This window comes from Nelusetta ayraudi, unplaced genomic scaffold (assembly GCF_046127955.1).
Source record: "Nelusetta ayraudi isolate G7.1 ecotype Tasmania unplaced genomic scaffold, CSIRO-AGI_Nayr_v1 ptg000084l, whole genome shotgun sequence".
NCBI lineage: Eukaryota > Metazoa > Chordata > Actinopteri > Tetraodontiformes > Monacanthidae > Nelusetta > Nelusetta ayraudi.
In genome coordinates, this window is record NW_027466134.1 from 7563648 (window position 1) to 7581958 (window position 18311).

An 18311-nucleotide genomic window follows, 5' to 3' on the forward strand; every position below is an offset into this window, starting at 1 on the left:
ACTCTCTCCATGGGAACCATAAGCAGTAATTATCATCACAGGCCTGTCAAACTATCATTTACACCATCTCGTCTTTTCCGTAGCTTATAGCAAAGTGGGCGTGGGGGCGGAGCCAGTGTGTGTGTGTGTGTGTGTGTGTGTATGTGCGTTTATGCAAGACATTTTTAATTACGCTCGGGCAAAGAGATGAGACGGAGCCATTGGCCTTTTTTCTTTTCCTTTTGTTTTTTTTTTTTAAAAGGCGCTGTTGTGCAAAAAAGCTGGCAGAACATCCAGAGGCGTTCACCTCCGATCTCTGCACAAAACAACATCTGTCAGAAGTCGGGGGTTGTGTGTGTTGGCGCGGGCCGAGGAGGTGAGAACCACTCATGAGACTCATAAAACAAACCTTCATCTCCACGCAGACTGGCAGCGCCACCACCAGGGAGCCGCAGCTCACGTTTAAGAGGCCGAGCTGAAGCTTTGGCTTCACGACGTTGTTTGAAACTGCGAGTTAGCTCGGCTCGCTAACGGCTAGCGGGGTGCGACGGAGGCTCGGCCACTCACTGTTTCTGCAGCAGGTTCTGCTGCTGCTGCCGGTACGACTCGATGGTGTGCTGCGGCAGGAACTGCATGAGCTCCAAGGACTCCTTGATTTTCACCAGGATCTCGTAGATCTCGCGACCTTTGATCTGCGGGCGAGCGAGAAACAGAGAGAGAGAGAGAGAGAGAGAGAGATTAATGCGAGGAATCCAGTGGGGAAACTGATTCTCGTGAAAAGCTGATCAAGTGGAGCTCAAGGAAGGAAATCGAACGTTTGCAGATCAAGAATAAAAAAAAGTGTTTTTCCTTTTTTGAAAGAAACGCTGCATCACAGTGCTATGAGTTTCACTGTTTAATTCAGGGTTTTTTTTCCCCCGGGAAACAGACGCTGCAACTCACCGGCAAACAGAAAACCTCCTCGTCTGTGGATCTTCTCTTCTTGATGGCCGACATCTGGATGCCGTGGGAGACCTGGCGGAAGGCTGCGGAGAGGCAGAAGAAGAAGAAGAACGTGAGCGCCGGCTGGACGACATCGGGCCGAGTGAGCCTCAGACAGAAGCGGCAGGGAGGTAGACAGATGGAGAGAGAGAGGGAGAGAGAGAGGGAGGGCGTCCTCCTCCTGGCAGCCCGCCACCAAAGCCCCGGCCCTACTTACGGTGCTTCGTACCCTCATTGCTCTTTGTGGCGTCCGTCACGTGCTGCTTGCGGATGCTGTCCTCGTCCGCCTTCCTGTCGCGGCCCGGGCAGGCGCAGATCCTGGCCTCGAAGCAGCGGCGGCCCAGAACCTGGCCGCTGTCACGCAGAGGGAGAGAGAAGGAGAGGGAGAGTCAGACGCCATGTGGAGGAAGAGGAGGACGAGGAAGAGGAGGAGGAGGAGACGAGGTCGACTCTTACTCTCTGGTCTCCAGCGTGACAATTATCAGGATGGGCCGCCGGTTCATGCCGCCCACGCAGCTGGAGTTGCACATGAAGTTGTAGAGTACCGTGGTGAACTCGGTGCCCACCTGAGGGCAGAGGAGGGGGGGAGGAGGAGGGGAGAGATCAGCCGGAGAAGAGCAGCAGCTACGAGGTCAGATTTGGACACGCGTTGCCACAAAATCAGGTTGTTGAGGTGTTTCTGACAGTGAGGTTTAAGGGAGTCGAGGCTCTTCGATGATCTAAATGTTTAAAAATCAGATGTAACATCAGATGTAACTTCCTGTTTAAAATCATCAGACAGGAAGCAGAATCTACAGATTTCAGCTCTTTTACGCCGTCTCTACGCTGGGCTACTGCAGCCACTGAACAGGATGTGGAGCTGCCTGGGGGCGTGGCCAGACTGATGGAGGGGGTGGGGGAGGGGGGCTCACCTGGGGGGGCTCGTAGGGCACCAGGACGCTCTGCCGCCCGGTGATGGTGTCCTCCACATACTGGGCGTGGTTGTTTCCCTCCACACGGATCAGGTGGCTGGGAGGGGCGATCTGACCTGGAGGGCGGAGGGGTGAGGGGGGGTGAGAGTGGGAGGGGTGAGGGGGGTGAGAGTGGGAGGGGCGTTAGGCCGAGAAGGAATCGTACAAAATGGATTTGGAAGAAAAACATAAAACAAACAAACAGAGTGCGGACTGACCGTCGTTGAACTCGCGGCTGAGCTCGTGGTTGGGGCAGCGCTTCACCACCTCGGTCACATGCTCCGCCTTCTTATAAACGGGCATGGCCCGCACGACGGCGCCCTGCGGGGGCTGGGTCAGCACCTTGATCTGGATGGGACACGTCTTGGCGATCTGGCAGTAGAGCTTCTTCAGGTCTGTCGAGTACTGCAGGAGAGAGAGGGAGAGAGAGAGAGAGAGAGAGAGAGAGAGAGAGAGAGAGTCCATCAAACTGAAGCTGCTGGAATTAATAAAAAACGACGACGACGACGACGACGACGAGAAAACTCCTCCAAACTACTGTCGTGTCTGCTAACTTTTCTGGGGGCTTCAACCCAATTTTTTTTTTTTTTTTTTGGAATAACATTTTATGAGCAAATTGATGTGTGGAACACCTGCTAGCCGGACACTCCTGGCATCCCTGAGGCTGAACGGGTTCACCACAAGACTGTGATTATGACCTACTTAAACAGACACACACACACACACACACACACACACACACACACACTGGGTGTAGTGGAAAAGCCCAAAGATGCCTCCCAGGGCCTGTGGGACTTCCGTGGAGCGCCGTAAAATGGACCCCCTGCAGCAGCAATTAAAGCTGCTGCTGCTGCTGCCGCCGCCGCTGCTTTTCATCTGCGGAGGAGAATCTGATGGCCGCTCATCACACAGACGAGGCTCCTTCAGAAGAGCTCTGGCAGTGCTACACAAGCAGCCACTTTGCTGCTGGAGGTTGGATGGAAATGAGTCAGGTTTGCTCCCAGACACCCCACCCAGTCCCTCTGGGGATGAGAGGGTGCAGGGTGGGGGGGGGGGGGTGAGGCTTGTTCCTCAGACAGAACTGGCTCGCCATCGACTTCCCGTCACGCCGCGACGAGGTGAAGCGGACAGATAAACGCGCTTTGGTCCCCGAAGGACGCGGGCGGCCGCTGCGTGAACGCGGGCGGCCAGTCACAGCTGCTGCCGCGAGGAAGAGGAGTGCAGAGTGGAGCCGGGGGGGGTGTGGGGGGGGAGCGACCTCTGAAGGTTAATTTTTTTTTTGTTCTGAAGTGAAGTGAAGGTTGTGAAAGGCGCTCGAGGCAGCGTTGGAGAGGAATGAAACAGGAAAAAATTCCACCTCAATTAAAAAGAGAGAGAAGGAAAAAAAAAAAAAAAAAAGGAGGAAGGGATCCCAGACGCCACCTGCACCGCCCTTTAAAACGTTACACAAACTTGGCGCGGACCAACTTTGGACTCATCAACGCAAACACTGAAAGAGCAGCACTAATGCAGGAGTGTCTGGCTGAAGCCTCCAGCAGCTGGAGAAGAAGAGAAGAAGAGAAGAAGTCTGGCTCCACCTCTGAGGCCACCTCAAATTTACCTCCACACACTGACACACACACACAAGGTCCAAAAAGACACGTTCACCCTCTTTTACATGTGATGTCATGTAAAAGAGGGTGAGCGTGTCTTTTTTTTTGGAGACACAGGGCATAAGGATATTAAGAATGATCTCTCTAGAGTAAGGATCTGAACAGCAGCACGCATCGATGTGCCACTGTTGGCTACAGTTGGTTTTCCTCTGATTGTACAAGCTAGCGCTTTGAGACGCCTCTGCTTGAAAGCTGATTGACTGACTGATAGCGCTCAGGTCGGACGGATCAGGCGGGTTGCGCGTTCGCTAGCGCATTTCCAGTTGACGCGGGGAGCAAAACTCAATCCCTGTGTCCGTCAACACAACCGCTGAACAAAAATCAAAGCAACTTCAAAAAAAAAAAAAGAAAAAAGAGGACAGAGGAGGAAGATAAATGGAAGCGGCCGTCTCCCGGCTCCTCACCCGATACCCCTCGTACGCCGCTGTCACTCAGCTAAATGAGCTGGAGAAGCCCGGCGAGGAGACGGAGCGAAAGAGAAAGAGATGAGAAAAGAAAAGAAAAAAAAGAAAAGAAAAGAAAAATAGTGGATCCGCGCGGCGCGAAAGGAACATCGGCGGTACGTGGTGTTTTTCACTAATGAAAGGTTGGCTGAGTTACTGTGGTGAAAGGTGAAGAGAAAAAAACCTTATCAGGGCTGTTGGAGGGCAGAAAAGCAAAGTTTGTTTAGATCAAATCACGCTGTTCTATCAATCACACACACACACACACACACACACACTGGGCTGTGTGTGTGCTGTTTAAAGTTTGTAGCTGCAGGGCTGGGATGGTCCCCCTCCGATCTGTGTGTGTGTGTGTGTGTGTGTGTGTGTGTGTGTGTGTGTGTTTGCTCAGCAGCGAGAGCGGGAGCCGCTGCAGAAGAAGGCGGCGGCTAAAGCTGAGAGCGCCGAGGGTGGAGGACGGCCTCCCGTTGATGGATGAGATTCAGTGGCTCACACTGGGCGCGGCGCTCAGGTGTTAACGTGTAATTATGAGCCTTTCATTGGTCACAATGTGAGTTGCGCAGCCAGCCAGCCAGCCAGCCAAACACACACACACACACACACACACACACACACACACACACACACACACACTAAGTGAGCTGCTTAATCACAATCATTTGAAAGGAAACCTTGTTTCGGAGTGTTTGTGAGGAGGTCACATGACTTGCCCGTCGGTCCAGGTGTCGGCCCGGACCAAAGACCATAACAAAACACCCGGAGCGGCTTGGAAGTGCAAACACAAGTGGCGCAAACCCTCTGTGGGGACGGGCTGGGGGGAAAAAAAAAGAGGCCGGGAGCTTCCGACATCACGGAGAGCGGTTTCTATTTTATTCTATTTTTCCTTTGATTTTCAGTTTTACAATCCGACGCCGTGCAAGCCGTACAATTTGCCCGTACGGGCGACGCTTTGTGCGTGCAACGGCGCTCTCAACAGGCGCGGCGTGTACGAACACACACGCACACGTACACACACGCACTTCCCGTGGGCTGCAGGTCGAGGCAGGCCCACAGCTGTGGCGTTCCTCTCTGGCTGACAGGCGCTGCGGGCGCAGGCACAAGTCAAGTCCCGACAAACACCGGGCCTTAAACAAGCGCTGTGTGGCGCCTCTGGTCTTGTCTCCCTCATACCTGACATGTCATGTCACGCCTGCAGCGACTCCCAGACCCGTTTAATTCGGCAATAGCGCGCAGGGGGGCTTGTTTTTTCCACCCCACCCCCTCCACTGCCCTCTTTCCTCTCTTCTCTTCAGTCGTGTTTTTCATCGTAAAAAAAAAGTGCGGGGGTTCAAAAAAGGTGGAAGTTTGGAGCAGTAACACAAACATTTATTATTCCTTCAATATATATGTTTAGATATATATATATATGTATGTATGGGATGATGATGACGAGCGGTGAGGCCTGTTCCTGAGGCCGTGCGCCGACATGCGGCATCATGTTTGTGCAGGTCGCCGCTCAAACTGGGAGGGGGAATCAGCCAATCAGGGCCATCACTGGCCATGAAAGCGAAACTAGTAACTAAACAGATTGATCCCTGTATTTGGAAAAAAGGGGTTAAACGTTTAGCCCCCCCCCACGCCCCCCGCCAAAAAAAAAAAAAGAAAAAAAAAGAAAGAGGCAGGCATTAAAGTGCCAATTATTGCCGTGTTGGCTTTGAGCTCAGCCAACACACAACACTGGTTGGTGCGCCGCGGGAGAGACGGGGGGGGGGGGCTCAGTTCCGATGATCTCCTGCCGATGACAGACTGATGTCTTCTGCCGTATTTACACAAGCAGCGAGCGCCATCCAGCTTTCTGTCAGGGTTAATCGTCGCCGCGGGAGCCGGCGAAGGAATTTTTAGGTTTGGAAATAAAAGGAGGAGGGAGAGCGAGACGGAGTGAGAGAGAGAGAGAGACGAAGAGGTAGAACACCCTTTTTGTCCTCGTTTTTATTTTTCGAGAGGGAGGGTGGGAGGGTGGGAGGGATGGAGGAGCTGAAATCTCAGAGCCCGTATTATATATATAAAAAAAAAAAAAACCTTTTCAACGCTGCCTTAGGAAAAAAGAAAGAAGGACGGAAAGAAAAAAAAATTCCCCCTCAACCTTTCTTTTTTTTTTCTTCTTCCTCCCCCCACCTGAAGCTCTGAGGGCTTGTCTCTCTCTGGCTGCGGCCGCCGGGGCGAGTCGTGACAAGCATCCTGACACAAACAAGTCTCGGCCCCATCTCGTGAGGCGTGGGACGGGCCCGCAGATGTTCCAGGGGCAAGACGAGTCTTGCCGCCTTTCGCTGGAAACACTCGTCTGTTTGAGCAACTCAAAAGGCCGGAGCGAGCGGCAGCGGCAGCGGCAGCTCCTCCTCCACCACCATCCAGCTCCAGGAGCAGCGAGTTCAGGAAGGAGGCACTCGGGTGTTTGCGCAGGTATTATCTGCAAGGGCCCTCGATCCATTACTGTAATCCCGGCGCTCCGGTCCGCAGCTCACTGCCGTCACATTCCTGCTCTCCCGCTCCTTTGACTCCGACGGTGGCGGCTAATACGCACGGCAAACACCACCAATCTTCGGGCCGCACAATGGGCCTCGTCGGTGGCCGCACAATGGGCCGCCCACCCCCCCCCCCGCGACAAGCCATTAATTAGGAGACGCAAAGGGGATGAAACAAACACACACACACACACACACACACACACACACACACGCACGCACGCATGCACGCACGCACGGCCGAACCCTCGGAGGTCGGTTGCTAGGTGTGTTTTCCTTTTTCTTCTTCTGTTTTTTTTTTTCTTTTTTACCAAATGATTAAAGAGGCCATGATGTGGGAGCAGTTCTGGGAAACGTTGACGTGTTGCACCTCTGTGTGTGTGTGTGTGTGACACAGTCATCTTAGACAGGAAGAGGTTAAGGTGTGGGGTGAGGGATTAGGTGTGTCTCCAGAAGAACAGTCATCAAAAAGCACAATACACAGTCCACTAAGTCCTGCGAAAGATCCCGCAGGCCTTTAAAAAAGACCAGCGGAGCCTCTCGGTGGGGCGGCGTCACCTTCGGGCGGGGGTAGCGGGACCGCGGGACACCTGACCCGGGATCAGCTGAAGGGGCCTCGGAGGAGAAGAGCTCAGTGTCTGACAGCGCTGCTCAGTTTTGGGGGGGGATTAAGTGGCTTTGTGATGCAGTGAAATGAGGCCTTTGAATAAATGATGGTGCACTTAATAAATCAATCAATCAATAAACCAATGATGTTGTCTCAGTGTCCTCATTTAAAACGCTTCAGAACTCATTTTTACACTTTCATTAGCGCCTGTTGTTTTTAAACATTCCCTGTTTTTCACTTTTAATTGCTTAACGGTGTTTGTGATTATTGATTCGTTTTTTTAAATTATTATTGTCATTGTATTTCTTTCTGTCCTGATTTGCAAACTAAGCTGGTTGCACCTTTTGTTTTTTTCTCGGCCTTTAGAAAAAGAAAAACACACACTTGAGTCAGCGATAATGAGCCACAATCCACCTTCCTCTCCGCTCTAAGTCGGCCCAATCAAACCAGTCTTGCATCATGTGTTGTGACGCTAGGTTGCTGCGCGCAGTCTGTTGCATCGCATGCGTCTGCGGCAGCGGCACCCAGAGAGGCGGCGGGGTGTGCCGTGAAAAACAAAACAAAAAATAACCGCGTGCTCCGAACCTGAACCTCCTCCTCCTCCTCCTCCTCCTCCTCCTCCTCCTCCCCCTCTCGGTTGCACGTCAGAGAAACACTTTTGTTTTCGGGGACGTGAAAATGAGAGGGATGACGATGCGACTGTGGGAATCGGCCAAATGTCACGGTCCCACAGTGGGGAGGCAGCAGGCGAGCGCCGAGCACTCCCCGCTGAGGGCGCTAACGGTCGCCGCCGCCGAGGCGGGAGGACGGGAGAGAGAGGAAGGTCGACCCGTGGGCCAGACTCCACTGTTTCACTCACCGTGTAATTAGTTTAAAGGCCAGAAAAGTTCCTTTCAACGTGAACGAGGGGCTCCGGTGGTTCACATCTCCCACCTCCGCCAGGGTGCATCGGCACCGTGTCACATGGCGGCGGCAGTGGCGTGCGCGTCAGACACATAAACAAGCGAGCAGGTGGGGGCTCTGATGCAACAGCTGTGCCGCCACCGCCGCCGTGCGTAATGACAGAGCAGAGGGGGAGGGGTGGCGGAGCATCACGGCCGACCCGCTCAGGGCAGCGTCACACCTGGACGGCCTGTTTGGTCTGCAACCACCTCCACGCCCCAACTACCCCCCCCCCTCCCCCCCGACAACTCTGTCATCAAGGAAGCACCAGGGAACTCTGGGAAACTGACTGAGAGCTGGTAATGTTGACCAGCTATTATCAAATATTAAGAATTATTAACAGTGCAACAGTTTGAAGCTCTTTGACTTTTCCTCTCTCATTCCAGTGAAGTACTGGGGGAGTTGGGGAGGATCAGTGGTGATTCAATGCTTTATGATTCACCGCCTCCAGATGTGGTTGTGCAACGTGGGACGTGCGGGTGACATTCACCCCTGCGGCGCTGATCAGCAGGCAGATAAGGAGCTCATGGCTGGAAGGCCCCGCCCTCGACTCCCCCCATTTACAAATCACCGGCTGGTGTGACGACACCCAGCGGGAAGAGCAGAGTCTCCGAGGGTCCCGGTTGGGTTTTGACACGTGTGGAATCATTGAGCGGGAGAAGAGTTGGTTGTCTGTTTAAATAAATACTGCAAAAGGCAGTGATGCACTAATTCTACTTTTACATTTTAATTTAGTTCCTTTGGTTGCAGCCTTCGCTGATTCACTGTTCACACTTGAAAAGAATTTCATGCAGATTTCACCAGACGCTTCAATAAATCAGTAAAACGCTCCGATGTGCAGGAACCAGCAACAAATTCACACATGAGGGACGCAGTGAAAGTAGAAAGAGAAGCATGTGGAGGTAGATGGAGGATGCACAGGAAGCTGGTTGGACAGGAGGTCTTACCGTCCAGGTGGCTGACTTGGCTGTGCTGGACTGCTGGAAGGACACGTCGAACGTGTGCGGCCCGGCGTAGTCCGTGTTGGATGGGATGGCGGGCGACGGCGACAGGGCGTCGAAGGTGGAGCTGGGCTGGGCGTAGGGCGACGGCGCCGTCACGTTGTTCTGCGCGTGGTCGTTGTTGTACGGGCTGGTGGAGGTGGAGCCGCCGTTCTGGATGTTCTGATCCATGCTGTTCAGCAGCCCCAGGTTTGTGTACTGTGACTGGGGGAGGGGGGAGGAAGAAGAAGAAGAAGAGCGTTTCCAGTCAGTATTCTGTGAAACTCGAAACCCAGTAAACAAGATTTGTTTAAAAAAAAAAACGAAAAAAAATAAAAGTGTTTTAATAACCTGTGTGGTGCATGAAACCACGACGGTGTAAATAAATCTATAAAAGCTTAAAGACCACATTTAATCACAGGATCTGTGATTACAGTGACGACTGATGGCGTTGATTGTGGAAAACACATGAGAGGAGATTGTGTTTGGATTGTTTTTACACTGCGGCTCCTCCCTGCAAGCGGCGCAACCTCAAATTTAAAGAAGCAGATTTTCAAGCTTCTCTCTGTGTTTTGACCTCAGGGGCCTCCAGGCCTCCTCCTCCTCCTCCTCCTCCTCCACCTCCTCCACAACCACCCCGACAGGAAGAACACAATCAAAGCGTCCGCCTTGAAACACCTCGGAGGAGAACGTTCGCAGCGTGCCTCTCCATTTATACTCGGCACATTCCTGGACAAGGTGCCGTGGCTGCTCTCGCCGCTCAGACGGCCGTTAATCTGGCCAGAGGCCTCCCGCGTATTTCGGGCACGGCCGCCCACAGCTGTCCGGCTCGCACCCGCTGCACCGCCAGGTGTTGGCCAGCAGCGGCCAGATGACTGGTGGAAAACAAGCTAGCTGCACTGAATTAGTGGCGGTTGCAATTACGAAACAACACACACACACACACACACACACACACACACACACACACACACACACACACAGTCAGACAGACACACCTGAGAGAGGTCAGCCGAGTCAACCTCAGCATACTTGTGCAACAGGGCCACAGGGGAGCAGCGTTTGAGTGTGTATGAGGGTCATAGAGTGAATGTGCGTGTGTGAATACTATAACCCCCCCCCACCCCCTCACCCCTCAAACCCCCCCCCCCTCCCCCCAGGAAACAATGACAATAGGGCTTAAGGAGAAGCGCTTGTCTGGGGAACAATTATGCTGGGCATGCAGGTGTTAGGAGACAAGTGCTTTGTGAAAAAGGGCACGTGCATGTGCGCGTGCACGCACGCACGCACACACACACACACAAGAGGAAAAGGTAGGGTGGGTGGGGGGGAGAAAGCACGGTGCTGCAGGGCCCCTCTAGCTTTCAGCAGGGAGGGGCTCCCCCAAAACACACACTTCCTGACAATGGAGCTAATTGCACAAGTGTATTATAAAGGGTTAAAGTCAATTAGCTGCAGAATGACCCGGTGACTCTGATCCCTGAGGAGGAGGAATAAACAAACAAACAAACAAATAAATAAATAGACGTAACAGCTCAAACCATTGTGAGACTATCTCCCGGAAGACCAGTTTATCAGTTTATCTCATCGCAATTGATTTCCTAAAAAAAATCCCATCTTGCTTCACGACGCCACTCGAGACGCCACTTCCTGGTTTTCCCATCCTGTTCCTTCTCGGGGAGGGGGGGGCCTCAAGCCATCGCAATACGGCTGATTTGTCTTTTGATCTGTGGCGCAATTGGCCGTGGCGATGACGCAGAGCGGCCCTGGAGCTGCAGGCTGTGGAGGTGGATGTGACAGGCGCCAATTATCGATGCCAAATTGTGTTTCCACACAGAGGAGCTTGACGCCGGCCAAAGATGAAACGGCAGGACGCGGAGCAGAGCGGCTGACATACAAGACTCACACATTTAAAAGAAAAGGGAAAAAAAAAAGAGAGGCTAATGCCCGTTGGCTGGGGCGACTGTGAGGATCAAAGATGAGGGATAAAGCTGTGATTGACCAGATAGTGAAGGCCCGGCGGTGGAGGCCAAAGCTAAACTCATCATGTTTTAATGTTTAATTGAGTGGAAGTGGGACATCAGGTCCGTGCCAAGGAGTCTCTCCGTTTCCCCCCAATCAGATCTTATTCCACTATAATACAGCCACCATTTAATAACCACTTGAGCCGCTCTTAAAAATTCCTTCCCTTTACAGCCGCTGCTGTGTTTGGGCCCTTTTGAGATGTCAGGCTGCTAAGCAGGAACATGGTAAATCAGCAGCTTGACATCCTCAACAGCCTCTAATAAACTTTGTCTTGGAGGGGTTTTTTTTTTCCCCCTTCTGCTGTCTGTTCCAGTCCCGGGAGCTCATTGCTTTCCCCGTAGAATAAAAAGAGGCCGAGGGTGGGGAGGAGGAAGCTTTTACAGGCCGGGGGGGGGGGAAACGGAGGCGTCTTGATTACAGTGTGGGAATCTCAATAATCCAGAATACGCGGCGAAGGGGGGGCGGGGGGGAAACAGCTCCGACAAAGCAGCAAAGGAGCTGTTGTGTTGGTTGGCCCAGTGGATGGACTAAACATGATATTCTGGCCACATGTGAGGATCCAGGGAAAACATTCTGGATCTCTGCAGCTTGTTTAATGTACCAGCCACAAGATGAGAGGATCACACGATTTGAAAGGCGTGTGAATGTGTTTTTTTTTTTTCTTTTACTGCAAGGCCACTTTGAAACATGAACCACCGTCCTGCTTGCAGGTGGTCAGAGGCACCTCCTGGTTCCTGCTGACAGGAACCAGGGTGGACCAGGCCCTAGGGGTGGGGTGGGTGGTGGTAGCAGCCAAACCCAGGCTCTCCACGGACCCCCCATCCAACCTTCCCCTCTTGTCCACGTAGCCGAGACCCCCCCACCACCACCACCACACACACACACACACACACACAGTTGACCACAGGGGAGGGAGGCGTTAAAGGCTCAGAGGGCTAAGGTGGGGCTCTACACCTTATACCTGCTGGGGTGGGCAGAGCAGGTGATTGTATCTACGTCAACACGCCATTAAAAGCAATTACGACCCCCCCCCGGACCACTGAGCAGCAGCAGCAGCCACATTCTAATGGAGCGGCGGCTCCTGGGAGGCTGCGGACGGATGAGGGGAGGGGAACCCGATACCTCGCACACAGAGGAGTCGGACACCACTTAAAGACCACCTTCCCCCCCACCCCCACCCACCAGAAGACCCCCCCCCCCCGGACAACTTGAAAGACAGCGACCTGACACACCTGCTATCTGCAACCTACAATCTGAGAATCTATCAGCGCTCACTTGGCCGGCGTTGCCCGTGGATGCAGCGGCGGCTAAAAGGCAGCGAGTCAGGAGTCGAGTCCAACTCTGAGTCACCGATTCGCTAAGCAGACATCCATCAACAGTTGAAAACTTCCAAACATTAGGGTCACACTGCACGCTTCTGCTTATATCGAAAAGGCCTCAATCGCTAAAAGTTTTCTTCCGGCTGTTGCACAGATCAATTCTGATGATTTTAAACCTAAAAAAACAAAAGAAAAAAGAAAGAGAACAAACATCCAGAATGTGACGCTGCGTTTCCTCACAAACAGAGCTGAAGGTAACCTCAGCACACAGTTCTTATCACCTCCATATCAGTTCACTTTAAAACACCCATTGGGTCATTACAACTGACCCCTGATAACACAGATTCATTAATCACAGTGTTCAAATACAACTTTTCATTTCTCATGCAGATGGCAGCGCTTAAAATGTTTGTTTTTTTTCCCGCCTCATCACTCGAACGTTTTACCATGTAAACAAAGGTACAACCAAATCAGAGCAGAAAAACACACAGCATTAATCACAAATGATCAATCTATTATTTATCTGTCTATCTTTGATTTACCAATTAAATTACAAAAGTATGAAAAAAATGCATTATCTTTCCGTCGATCTGGCAGCGAAAAAAGAGCCAATGTACCAGAAGAGTGGTAAGATGCGAGTGCACAAATCACGGTGGCTGACTGGATTCATCCGCTGCCAGACAGCAGCAGCCATTTTACAAGTAGGACACACAGTATTCAAATGGGTTTAGCGGGTGTTTACATTCCCCTGCTCACCGCCACACACACACACACACACACACACAAGTGAAAAAACTGAAAACAAAAACCTCGCGCTGAAGCATTCATGGAAATTTTTACTGTGTGGAAGGCTGTTTTTTTTTCTTCTCGTGTTTATCATTAAAAAAATTTCAAGAAAAAAAACAACATTTTTTTTTTTACCGCGGGCAAGATTTTTTTTCTTCCAGTCTTTTGTGGAGCGCTGAGGGGCACCACCGTAACATCTAGCGAACTGCGTGGACGTTGACTTGAAGGTGGCACCTGGTGGTCTTTCCACAGAACTCTGGGGGGGGGGAGCGGAGCCTCGGCGGATGCCACCGTCCTCCGACCCCCCCCGCCCCACGCGCCTCCCCCGGCAGCCTGACTTACCTCACTGTACGACGTGGTGGAGCCCGTCTCCAGGTACAACATGTTGGCGCTGAGGTTGAGCAGAGCGGCTGCTGTCTGTTCCACTGGCTCCAGGGTTCCACAAATCTCTTGCTCTCACTCTGTGAGGGAGTGACGTGAGGGGCAGATACAGAGTGGACGAGCAGAAGCTTCTATAGGAATCCACCACATGCTTTTATATACCAGGGGGGCAGCAGGGGGGAGGGGCCTGAGGAGTACCTGTCTAATACCTGAGTCCACACCCATCCCGAGAAGCTTCTTCACTTCAAAGTCTTCAGCCCTCGCAGGAGTCTGCTGCCGCCAGGAGAATCACTTCTTCCACACCGCCGCAATTTTTCAAGTAGTAATAAAAAATAAATCTCAAACTGATCGATTTTAATTTCTGCTGAAAAATAAACCTCGGTGAGGGCACTCTAAATGACGTTCGCAACTGCGGTGAACATATTCCAATGCCATTCAAAGTGACAGTATTTGCCCACTTCATTTTCACAACCACTAGAATCCTAATGGATGAGTTTTGGCCTCGGTGCAGCAGATTAAACGCTGCACCGAGGCCAGTGAGAGCCGGGGAACTCAGACGAGGAGTCAGCCACTCCAGCGCCTACTTAGCATAAGAATCGCAGCCTCTCTGCATCCCAATGTGTGTGTGTGTGTATGTGGGGGTGGGAGGTGTACCTCCGGAGGACAATCTGGCTCCTGTAGACTGCTTGTATCTATCAGAGACGACTGATGTAGATCTGTTGTGGAAACAAGTGGCTGAGGCTGAGAGCCTCGCTCACGCCGTGCAGCCGTCTCTCCAGACAGCAGTCAGCGCTCCAGTAAACCCCCCCCCACTAATTTAGCATTTCACAACACAACTCAACACAACACAACGCGGCAGGGAAAACTTCAGCAGCGGCTAAATTCTGCACTGTCGACTAAACCCCTGGTGGATTTTTGTGCTTTTAAACCAGGTCTCCTTCGCCGCAGAGTGCTGATTGTTAAACGTGCATTAAGATAACATCAGCGCATGCATATGCAAAGCTGTGTATTTAAAGATGCAATCAACTCCTGGGAAGCCGAAAATAAAATGCGGTGATACCGAGCGTGTAAACACGTGGCTGTGCTGCTGCTGTGGTGGATGACGAGGGAGGAGGACGGGTCGGCCTGCTGAGCACAATTCACTCCAGAAACTACAGAGCAGCCAGGCTGGGGGGGGGGGGTCGGGTTCTGGAGCTGCTGCCCTGTGGTCAGGATGATCTAAGAGCTGTCTGAAAACTTAAACACAACTGTGTCCTCGGGGCAGTGTCTCCAATCAGCAGCCACACCCGGCCCGGGCCCACGGGTCAGCACTGTCACAAAGGCTAATCAACACTTAAAGGAGGCCAATTCAGGAGCCCCCCCCGATCCCCCCCAACCCCTCCCCTTCCCTCTGCTCCCCCCAGGGGTCCCAGGCATCAGGGCCCGTTCACAGCACGGTAATTAGCTCTGCTAAACAAACTTATCATTATGTTAAAACAACACTGGCATGTGAGAAGAGGTTAGGGCGCAGCAGAGTGTTAGGGCACGGCTGTGGCCCAGCGCGCCGCGCCGCTCCGCTCGCTCGCTGCTTCCTGCCGTTGCTGGAGCTGCCTCCCGGACATTAACTCGGCCTCCACCTCGGAGCTGAGGTAAGCTTTCAAGTCCTTACACACTGGGAGCGAGTTCGCAAGGCGTCGGATAATTCACGTAATTCCTTTTTCTTTCCTTTCTCTCCCTCTGCCAATGCGGAGTCAGTTGACGGAGCAGTCCTCCAACGGACATTGGCCAAATTTCACTGGGTCGAATTTGTGCCCCTGGATCGCCGTGATGAACTCAGCCATCTCCTCTTGTTTCTGCCTTTTTTTTCTTTTTCTTTGTAAGCTGCGGTGAAGAAGACGGTGGTTTGTTTTACACATGTAAAACCAAACTTCTCGGTCACCACACTTTTAAATCTGTCTCGAAAAGCTTTCCAAATTATATGCACAATCAAAGGGAAACAAAAAAATATTTTATGGCAACAGGCACATAAACAGAAAAACGGTTGGTAACCGTCACTTTTTAACCAGACATTCAGTGTCTTCCACCTGCAACGCAGTGAAATCACCTGACCTATATATCCACCTGACGCACACAACATGAGCAACATGAAAAAAACAAATAATAATGATCATATAATATAATAATTTTAGCAAAACAATAAGCAGAATAAACATGTCCACTATAAACTAAGGTACGAGACATACGAAAGTCATTAATTTAATGACTGCAACACCTCTCTCAAGGACAATATTGGGTGAACCCAAAGACTTTTATTCTTTTTCTTTTTCAATCCAACCATCACCAGGACACCATCACATCAGGATGCAGTCGACTCCATCGGAAAGAGCCCCAAACTTCATTCCCCTAGCGAATTTTATACGCATTTTCATGTCGCTTATTCACGTCGCTTCGCTCGGTGTGTCAGGCCCTCAAGACCGTTTATTTTGAAATTCTGCAAGGAAAATTGATTTATATTGGATAAACTAGGCTACTTTTTGGGTGGTTATTTTGGAAAATGTGTTTTTCTTCCTGTTAATGAGACTGTTCTGAGCTCCTTATTGGTCCACACGCATCTGTTATTCACACCAGCAGGATAGGAAAACCAGAACAATTAACTGCCGTTTCTATCTCCAACTTTGTACAGCAAGTTTTTTTCTTCAGTAGTCTTAAAGCTGCCTAAAGTGAGAGACAAACACTGCCAGGGAAAGGGTTTATTAACACTATTATCGTGTAAAATAATTAATTTATTCTGACATTCCCAGCACCCTTTCATGATGCAACAGTCTGAAATGGCCACAGATACGTGGTGATGGAAACTGAGAGTTTGTTGCAGGCGGCAGCTAAAGATGTGCAGATCCACAGGCTCAGACTAAAGAGGTTTTTTTCCCTTTAATGCTTCTTTCCTTTAAGACGGACAGATTAGTTTAGTATCAGGTGTCAGGCTGCAGCGGCTGCAGACAGACAGACACCTGCCCTCGACACAACACAGTGTGCGCTACCATCCACCGCGACACACACACACACACACACACACACACATACACACACACACACACACCTTAAACCACCTTAAACCCTGCAATACTCTACTGCCAGCAAACTCTTAAATTAGTCTTTTTTTATTTATTTTATTTATTTTTCAAAGATGAATATGCATGAAATTGTTTTGTGAGCAGACTAAGTGGGAAAAAATTAAATAAATTAATTTTCTGAGCTGCAACTCTACCATCACTGGAGGTGAGGTCTTTGTACTCACAAATAAGTCTAAGAAATATTTTATTAAATAAAATAAAAATGAAAAGTCTGTTTTCCTCCTGCATAAAGAAAGATGTGTACTCAATACAATTGAAACTCCTGAAGTGGGATTGCAAAGAACAGTTGATTGTATTAAAATGTGCACCACCAGAGTCCATACAACTATGGCATCATATTACTAAGAAATGCATGATGATCTCTTATTGCTAATGTATATTGCTGCATCGTTAATTCAAACCTGCTGCACATTGCAAAAGTGCATCCATCTCAACGGCCAACCCATTGATGTCTCTCCATGTTCCTTGTTGTAAAAGAAGGAACGTCCTGAACAAAGGCGTCATGCCTTGACCTATTTACAGAGGACAGTCTAATCTCAGTCTAATGACAGCAGCTTCTCATGCACAGCCAAACTGTCAAACACCAAGCGAAGCTTTGTTTAATACGTGACTGTAACCACCCGAGCGGCCTTTGTCACTCGTCCTTTGTGCACAACAGGCTAAAGACAAACACCAACATCTGAATCTGACTTTGTGTGTCAAAACACGACTTTGGCTGAACTGCGATGCATGCAGGTAGTTTAACGCCTGTGCAAGTCAAAGAGTGTTTCCACTCAAACCAAAAGTAAGTGGTTATGCAGATGACGACGCCAGATATAATTACTACCGTTCTGAGATTTGTCTGCCTCAAACAATGTGGCTTATACGTCTTTGTTGACTGCCACTCCGAGCAAACACGCCCTTTAAGAACGGTGCCAGCAATTTAAGGCAACCTAAAAAAAAAAAAGAAAAAAAAAAATCTCCACCTAAAGGTTAACAGCTGCTGCAGAAGCATCCACACACCCACAACCGTTTTTTTAAAAGTGAATCAAGGGCAGATTTTATATCACAGTGCTACGCCTTGAAAAAACAAACAAAAAAAACTTCATGTGCTGGAGGCAAATTGGTGGAGCGTTCAAGTCAGAAAGAAAGGCTTATAAAGGTTGGGTCATTGGTGCAGAGACGACACGCTGGCTTTGGATTTTCTGATGAATAATAGTTGTTACTAATTCTTTGTTACTTTCTTACCAACTACTTCCACGACACAGCATTCTGACAGGTCGTACTTGAAAACTCGTACCGATGATTCATGCGTGCGCTTCAAAAACCCACTGTGATGAAATGTTCGAGATCCGTCCACAATAACGGAAATGATTGCGGAACAATTTGGCAGAAATTCTGACGCTGTGACAACATGGGGCTGTGATTTTAGCGTCAGCCCACAGTTTTTACTTTCTGAGGAAGACTGGCGAGGCGGAGGAGGGGGACAAAGGGGAGCGGAGGTGGAGGTGTGCTCAAGGAAAGAAGAGAGAAAAAAAAAAGAGTCAAACACAAACATGTAACTAGATCTCAGAGGAGCGGCGTGATGATTGAGTCACTCTGCTGTAAAGTTGCCTAAACTCTGTAACCCCCCCGCTTTTTTTTCCAGGATAACGGAGCCTCGTCCTTCGACGCCA

General features: G+C 50.6%; 1 protein-coding gene across 9 annotated transcripts in view; it reads right to left on the minus strand.

Annotated features, from left to right (window-relative positions):
- The window catches only part of tp63 (tumor protein p63), a 30725-nt gene that overhangs the window by 4868 nt on the left and 7546 nt on the right, over positions 1–18311 (minus strand). For 6 of the 9 annotated variants that reach the window (XR_012928920.1, XM_076045128.1, XM_076045130.1 and 3 more), the window contains exons 4-10: positions 9003–9260; positions 2129–2315; positions 1872–1987; positions 1417–1526; positions 1178–1314; positions 922–1004; positions 547–671 (exon numbers count right to left, since the gene is read on the minus strand). Coding sequence is in view for 8 of the 9 variants with exons in the window: in XM_076045128.1 (XP_075901243.1) it covers positions 547–671; positions 922–1004; positions 1178–1314; positions 1417–1526; positions 1872–1987; positions 2129–2315; positions 9003–9260 (1016 nt within the window). In the remaining variant the exon portion in view is untranslated. Of the gene's footprint in view, positions 1–546; positions 672–921; positions 1005–1177; positions 1315–1416; positions 1527–1871; positions 1988–2128; positions 2316–9002; positions 9261–13507; positions 13680–18311 lie in introns of those variants that run through there. The other 3 variants (XM_076045133.1, XM_076045132.1, XM_076045129.1) reach the window with 3 other exon arrangements.